We start from the raw sequence: 8,289 nt of genomic DNA on the forward strand, positions 1-8,289 counted from the left end.
TCAGCGCCAGCCGGATCGGGCCTCTAAAAATTAGATGGTGGGAAACACGAAAAGGGCTAAAAACCATTTTAAGCAGAAGGATCATAACAGTTTTTTCTTCTTTTTCTTTTCTTTTTTTTTCTTTTGTGTGTGTGTGTGTGTGTGTGTGTGTGTGGAAAAAAAGGTAAACTCAGGGTCCTTACTCTTACTCCGGTGGTAGACTCTCAGGAGTTTCAACACCTGGTCGAGGGTTGAGTACCCATAGGTGGTGAAATTCCACTACGGTGTGAGTGTGTGGTGGTGTGTGTGCGTGTAAAAGAAAAAAAAAACGAAAAGGTAAACTCAGATTTTATTCAAAGCTAAATCAAAGGAGGGGAAGGGAATTCCCCAGCCAAAGGGATGGGATTGCCGCCTTGCAATCAAAAGATCAAGTACCAAAGGATTAGAATCCCCACTTGAGAGAACAGAGACAGATGTTTAGCCATTCAATCAAGGATCTAATCTCTCTTAAAAAAAATTAAAAACAAAACAAAAGCCCAATGCCAAGATCTTATCCCTCCTTTGGCCCAGGAAAGTACCTCCACCAAAGACTAGAAAGGTGCTGAAACTGGTTATGGATAATGCGAATTGCTTCCCTGAAAGCTAAGGCAACCACCCTTTAGAAGCGACTCTGCTCTAGCTGTGTGCCTGAGCAAGGCGATAATTACAGAGGCCTGATCATCCACAAGCATAACCCCCCATTCCACACCTGTGGTCCTCTGAATTTCTTAATTTCTCTTATAAATTTCAAAACTATATGAAATTTTCGAAATCACATTTTGTAAACCTTGTACAACTAATCCTAATACCTCTTGTAATCCCCTAAATAAAGACTAACTAATCATTGTTAATTAGTTGCTAATCAAAACCCAAAACTAATTTTAACTACCCTTGTGGCTTCTTAACTAGCAACCAACAACCAAACCAACATTATTAAAAAAAATAATAACAATAATAAAATAAAAAGACAATTACAAAAATGCTACCCAAACCCAAGATCACAAAAATTCCCAACACATGACCTTTTGTGCTAGACGGGGGCTTGATTAGGTGCTACACGAGCCAGGATGTCCAATTAGTTAATGGCCAACATGTTCAAATCAAGATATTAACCACTTTGAATTCCCAACAAACTCTGCCATTGGATGGAGGCATGGAGCATCGAAAAAAATATTTCCTTCGGATCTAAGAGGACCACATTCATCAAAATCCATAAGCTTCTCACTGAGCAGCCGATCCACTCCAAACAGGTAGGAGAAGAAACAATGCAAAGGGCGGAAGAAGCATAGGAACAATGAATAAGGATCATAAAAACACTTAAAATACATTTCTGATTCTGAGTATTACATTGTTATGGGTAAAAATTAGAACCATGCAAGAAGCTGAAAATTTGCAAAATCAATACAATCATTTTGAGCATACTTTCTGTGAATAAAACATGCAGAGGAAGAGAAATTAACTATTAGAAAGGAAGCAGCTGATGGACATCTTCCCTTTTCAATCCCCCCCCTTCAAAGGCTGACAAGGCAACACGCGATGCTTTCTTCTACCACAGACCATATAATCCGATTGCAAAATTGCCATACTCTGCAGGCATGAAGAAGCATCTGAAACTCATAATGCCACAATAAACTTCTGGATTTTTGCCTGTGCTCGCTCCTTCTCATCTGGTCCATCCAAATCTCCAATGTTATCGTGATATTCCTGTAGCAAAAAAATCAGAAAGTGTGGAGATGGTTAAGAGAAGCCTACATCGTTATCAAATGTTTGGAATCAGTGATGCGGAAGTAACATGGATGCCTAACATTGAGTGGAGAATCAAATTAGTTCAGATTTGGGTGTGGTGGGAGAGGACACCCATGATCATTTGTTCAAATTGTCCATTGGCTGTGCATGATGGTGGAAAACTCAATTGCGGTGGAAAAGCAGGAAACATGAATGGCCGTAAGTTCATCTCCAACTCATAATGGCAGAAAACTCAGGAAATCATGCAAGATGAAAGGTCCTTTCAGTCTCTTCGTTTCAAACATTTCATTTCAGCTACCGAGGGAGGAGCTGTTAGAGATCTTTGGTAAGTTTGCTGACTCATGCCTTCATACCTCAAAATAAAAAGTCAGGGAGTAGGGGTTTTGCCTTCCTCAGATTTTGCCGCTATGATGAGGCTCAGAACACGATTCGGATGTTGGATGATCTAAAGATTGATGGACAAGCAATTCAGGTGAGTTGAAGACAGCTTCAGGGATCTGGAATAATTGTACATCTTACCTTGGGTTTTCAAAATCACAATGATACACTGATCGGAGGAGAAATCAGCAATATCTCATGATTAGTGATGCTCAGAAGGTAGAGAGAGTCATCAAAGTTCATAAGGCCATTGTTGGGTTTGGTGGGAAGGCAAGAACCCTGTGTTAGCAAGTGTTGGAAATTTCGAAAGGAGTGGTCTCTTTTCTCCAAATCCATCATAGTAGTAAGCACATCCCCCAAAGCTGCTTTTTATTGGTTTTGCTTCTAGGGTGGATGCAGAGGCCTTCTTTTAGAACCCAAATATCATCCATCCCAAAAGTATTACATGATGGAATTGCCAGCATATCGGCCAGCCTTCTGGCCAATACCATAGGATTAGGAGATGTAATAGCCATTATGCCTAGGTAACGGCTGATATGGCCCTGCAATGGCCGGAATTGTTTCCTTGGAAATAATAATAATAAGTAACGGCTGATATGGCCCTGTAATGGCCAGAATTGTTACCTTGAAAATAATAATAATAAAATTTAAAGATTATTGATAAAATTCTACTGTGAGGATCCCAAATATGCATTCTTTTTTGTTTTTGGTCATGTATTTGATGGTGTAACAGGCCATTCTTTCGAAAGAATGCTACCTGTTGGGTAGTTCCAGCTTGGCATGTTGAAAGTTGACCAAATAGGCCCTAATTGAAGACAAATCAACCATGATTTGATAGATTAGAGCCTGTTACACATAAATACAACAAAACCAAGATGGAAAATGAAAAAACAAAACAGAAGAATTAAAAAAAAAAAAAAAAAATGTGATGATCTACTTCCCCACCCCAACCCCCCTCTGATATCTCCCAAAATGGTCCACTCTGCTTCGATCCATCAAATCCCTCTTTAAGTTTTGTGTTTTAATCCTCAAAATGGGCCCAGATCTAGTTTCAAACTAGTTTCTAAGATACCTTCTTAAATTTTGTGTTTTAATCCTCAAAATGGGCACAGACCTAATTTCAAACTAGTTTCTGAGATACCTTCATGGTTGAAATGAATAAAGAAGTGGGAAAATGAGGGAAGTTTTGAAAATAATTTTTTTCAAAATGGGTCCTTTATGGCCATATCAGCCTATAACATCGTATACATTGATCTGAGATGGATCTGACCACTTTTTTATATGATGGAACTGATTCACCCCCGTATCATGTAATGGGGATGACCATTTTCTTTACGTAACAGCTGATACGGACGTAATGTAACCATTTGTAATACCATGCTCTTAGCTTTTTCATGCTACAAAATCCAACTGGTTGGAGATCCCTGCTCATACTTGGACCAATTCAGTCCTAATGGAACTCAGGTCCAGATTTAGCACGCCTGGGAGATTGATGATGTGATTTCCTCCTGAGAATCAAGATGTTGTCGGACAGATTGGCAAATTTGGGGGGATGTTGGAACTGGAAGCTGATGGCCTTTCCTAGATTTTTGTGCAAGTGGAGAGCCCAGACAGATCCTTCCCTGAGCAGGATTGTCTGGTGGGAATATGCATTACTGGTGATCTTAGGAGCAAGTTTTTGGCGCCGTCAAAGTCAGGTAACCATTCAAACTCATGCCCTGTGGCTCCAGTGTGTCATGGAGAAGACAACTTACATGGAAAGTCTGAGTGCTTACGTGAGTGGAGAAGCCTAGGCAGAGGGTTCTATCTGGCAGTTCGATATTGAATGGAGAAGGTAGGGGTGAATGGGCTTTCGATTGTTGGGCTTCAATGGATTCAATTCCAGTGGGATTGGTCTCTTGGCTGACAGCTGGCTCTGTGCTGACATCCCATCAGGTCTGTAACCGTCACATTGCAGTTGTATGAGACAGACAATAGCAATAAGCATCACATATTGAGCGACGTGTTACCCTTGGCAGGTGGTGGTGCTTATCCACGTGTCATTAGATCTGACTCTGGATGCAGGTGGTGGTGATCAAGATAGAGATGTCCAATGAGTTGGTGGGTGTAGAAGCAGGTGATCAAAAACTCAATTTGGGGTGGGTTCAGGAAAAAAAATGGCAAAATCCAGCTAAATCAATAGGGCGGTTTACAGGGGAAGAAGAGAGTTTCAGAGCTATCCTTGAAAGGATAGAGGAAAGGGAAGGGGAAGAAAATTCTAGCAAAGTCCAATACAGCCTTGGCTAAGAAGCAGAAGGGATCCAGAGAACTGCAAAATCTAGTGCCAACAATGAATTATGATAATCGCCTAATCGGGAAAGTTACAAAGGTGTGGGCCACGTATTCTCTATCACTCCAGTTCAAAGGTGCTAATGGTGGGAGCTGTTGGAGCCTACTGGCATCTCCAGTGGTGTATGGCGCTAATGATCTCAGTGAGAGACTTGCTTTGTGGGCAGAGCTTGACACCATCCAGATTTGTTGGAATGCTTCTTTTGAATTAGGGTGATTTTAATGTAAGGAGAAGTGAGTTTCCACAATTACTGCCAGTATGTGGGTTTTCCTGACTTCACAGAGAGGATTCATGGCTGTATCAGGGCCATTAATTCCTCGTCACTGCTCCTCTATGTTCCCTTGTTTATTTGCTTCAATAAAGTTTTAGTTCTCTCTCAGGAAAAAAATAAGTTATAGGCAAAAAAAATAAGACAGAAAATCCTCTTATAGTCCTTACTGCAGGAAAAACTGAAGCATTTGAATACAACATTGGAGTTGCATAACCAGTCTGGCAGCCCGACATATGGAAACACATGCATACCTTTGAATTCAAGAAAATGATTTAGAACCATCCAAAAGCATAATGAAAACAAACGTTCCAAGAAAATGATTTCCAAGTTCCAACCATTCTAACATCTGTGCAAATGGAACAAAGAGATTGTTTGGAACGGTGAAGAATCCTGACCTTTTTGGATTTTTCATCCAATATGATTTGAATCTAAAAGGCTCAGACATTTGATTTCTCCAAAACGTCCTAGGCTGAAGGAAAAAGACGAAAGGAAAAAAGAAAAAAGAAAAACATTCAAAGGGGCCACTTTTCCCAGTCAATTTCCCTACCACTGGAAATGAAAGGGATAGGCCTAATCTTATCTGATTCGATCCACAACACCCACATGCAAAACCCTAAGACTTCAATCACATAAGGGCCTGTTTGGATTCGCATATAACGGCGTATTGTATTGTATTAAAGGGGTTAAAATACATTATAAAGTGTTTGATTTGGAGTTGAGATCTGTGGAACACCATGTGCGCGAATACATCTTTTCTTCAAAAAATTCAAACGACAGTAGTGTATTGTCAGACGACTCTGTTTCCTTCAGTACAGCCTATTCAAGACGTTGTATTCGCGTGCGATAGAGGCAGAGTCTATTGCAGAGGGTTTTCTATCTAAGGAGGACCTAATATTTCTACTCCGGCAGCGCCTTAGATCATCTCCGACCTTCTGCATGTGGCCATTCAGCTGAGAAGGTTCGCTTCCGAAGGTCTGATTTCAAAATACAGTCAGAAAATACGCTTCTAGCAGAAAATAGAACGGCAAGAGATCGGCAGTTGTTGAGGTTGTGGTTCTGGCTGGAGAAAGCAAAGCTGGTTATTCTGATGGTGAAAAATCCGATGAGAATTTGAGATCGGCCATTGCTGGATTTAATGGAGGTGTGGATCTAACGAACAACTGTTCACACAGATCTAAACATATCTGTTATGAAGATCACAGATGATGGATGCCTGTTGGATTATGTCGAGATTGGTCGACGGTCTTACTGAGAGAGTAGAGGCTTGGTTTTCCTGCAATGGAGGTGATCTTGGAGGGCTGGATTTGGTATGGGACGATGTGTGTTGCTAGACCAGTCAAAATCTGGGCAACATCAAATCGACAATGGGGTTATCGTTAGCAATTAGTTGGAGGTACTAATGAGTTTTGGTTGGCGTCCTCAGGGTGTGAATTAGATATTGGAGGTGCTGCTTCGGAAAGGGATTGAGATTTGGGATCCAACTCCTGCCGGGAGGAGATCAATCTGCTCTAGCGGATTCTTCCTCCGATCAATCGATCCACGGATTACACTCACGCCTGCTTTTGATAAGGTTCAATTTTGGCCACATGTACTAAAATGAGATCACAAAACGGATGGATGGGTAGGATTATTCACAAAGATGACAGTGGGCCCCACCTAGGTTCCCATTTTGAGAACTTGAAAATAGCCACCGTCGTACAAGTGCTATCAATATTATACGTATATACAATAAGCAGCCCTAATACGTCGTATCCAAACATTGATCGGAGGAAGAATCTGTATACTTGCCCGAACAATACCTCCTATTCAAACATTGAGTTACAGCATGTTGATTTGGATGTATTCTGAAATTGATCGAACGTATACATGAACAGTAGTTGGATACAATACAATACAACCTTATACGCGAATCCAAACAGGCCCTAATGGAACAAACTAAAGTTGAATCCACATATCTGGAAAAAAAAAAAAAAAAAGGAAAAGAAAAAGAAACAAGGAAGAAAAAGAAAATCAGTCAAGAAACCCTATGATCTCATGATAACACTGAAGATTGCAGGGTGTAACAAGCATATCGTGTGATCAAAAATCACGAAAAACTGTCAATATATCTTCACGGGATCTTGCTAATCTGAGAAAGAAAATGCAGGCAGCAAAGTTGATCTACCTGAAGTATATCCTTAACATCCTCCTTTGTCAGTTTCTGCTGCCTCAGTAATAGTTCAATTCTCTCTCTCATTCGACGGTGCCTGCATACAGTAACAGCTCAAATTAGGAACCAGTACCAGTTTTTTTTTTTTTTTAACTGGCATCTGCAAAGGCTCCTGAGGAAGAGATGCAGAAATAGTTCAAATATAGTAACCTAAAACCATTGTCAAAACTTACTCAGAAGACCAAAGATGGCCAAGAATAACTGCAATCAACTGCAAGGCCGTGACAAGAGAAGCTTTGGTTGGTAATGGAAGTAAAAATGGTACTCATCCATGCAAAATACAACAATGGAAAAGGAGAACTCCAAAGCAAAACACTTCAGGAGGCTTCTTACCTGAAGAGTGTAGAGTCCAGATTCTAGTTTTCGATTGTAACGCTCCTCCTCTTCCATCTGTTTATAAAATAATGACAAAAAATAAAAAGTCAACTGATTTTGGATTCAAATGTATAAGAATGCCATTAAAAGGACAATATTTTAACAACACTGTAAGCTAGAAGAAATTGACTACACGACAACAGTGAGTTAATGACCTCTAAGTCATCTAGTTCTAGTTGATTCAGCCGCTCAGTCTCTGCTCTAACTCTATCAGAATATCTGCAAAAGATTGAAATTGATCAGAGCACTTCCAATTAAGGAAGAATATACATCAGTCAAAATACACCAATGATTGATAAAATGCGCACTCAGGCATGCTGACTTTGGCAGTGAACATATAAAACAGGAGACCCAGTTTATTACTTCACCTCATATAGAGCTCCATAAGTCGATCTATCTTTTCACATTCATTTTCCACGAACTTGCTTAACAATCGATCCCTTCTCGAACCCCTCAGAAGGCCACCTTACCAAATGTCATGTGCCCACACAAGATTAATCAGATCATATCATAGTTAAAAACGAGAGTAAATGCTCAGGCATGATATGGGCGAGTCATCAGCTAACAAATTCCACTATTTAAAAAGAAGATTTCGCTAGAATGCAATGATGGGATTGAACAAGTTGTCAACAGAAATGTACCAATTGAAAATCAATTGAGAATCGAAAATGTCTCTAACTTTATGTGACATGCACACCCAATATTGAGAAATTCAAGAGTTTGAAATTCACTTGCCTTCTTACCAAATAAAGATGCGATTAGTGAAATTATCCGCTCTTCTAACTCCTCTTGGTAGCTTTCTTTCTTATTCTTCTTGCTCAGAGAAATCTGCACGTCATTGATGCATTTAAAACAACAATATGAACTTGTGCAGAAATACGTAGACATACAACTAAACATGAGCAGCCAAACAATACAAATTTTGTATCTAAAATAATTCAATAAAATCCTTACAAGTACCAA

At 39.9% G+C, this 8,289-nt stretch overlaps 1 protein-coding gene across 3 annotated transcripts in view; it reads right to left on the bottom strand.

Moving 5' to 3' along the window:
- Window positions 1-1,306: 1,306 nt before the first annotated feature.
- LOC131243049 (uncharacterized) overlaps window positions 1,307-8,289 on the bottom strand; it is a 36,126-nt gene continuing 29,143 nt past the window's right edge. The window contains exons 2-10 of one of the 3 annotated variants that reach the window (XM_058242111.1): window positions 8,070-8,154; window positions 7,695-7,791; window positions 7,482-7,545; window positions 7,285-7,341; window positions 7,125-7,162; window positions 6,907-6,988; window positions 6,666-6,697; window positions 5,290-5,372; window positions 1,307-1,722 (exon numbers count right to left, since the gene is read on the bottom strand). In XM_058242111.1, the coding sequence (XP_058098094.1) occupies window positions 1,709-1,722; window positions 5,290-5,372; window positions 6,666-6,697; window positions 6,907-6,988; window positions 7,125-7,162; window positions 7,285-7,341; window positions 7,482-7,545; window positions 7,695-7,791; window positions 8,070-8,154 (552 nt within the window). In that variant the 3' untranslated portion in view covers window positions 1,307-1,708. The remainder of the gene's footprint in view (window positions 1,723-5,289; window positions 5,373-6,665; window positions 6,698-6,906; window positions 6,989-7,124; window positions 7,163-7,284; window positions 7,342-7,481; window positions 7,546-7,694; window positions 7,792-8,069; window positions 8,155-8,289) is intronic. The other 2 variants (XM_058242112.1, XR_009169827.1) reach the window with 2 other exon arrangements.

Source organism: Magnolia sinica, chromosome 4 (genome assembly GCF_029962835.1).
Source record: "Magnolia sinica isolate HGM2019 chromosome 4, MsV1, whole genome shotgun sequence".
Lineage (NCBI taxonomy): Eukaryota > Viridiplantae > Streptophyta > Magnoliopsida > Magnoliales > Magnoliaceae > Magnolia > Magnolia sinica.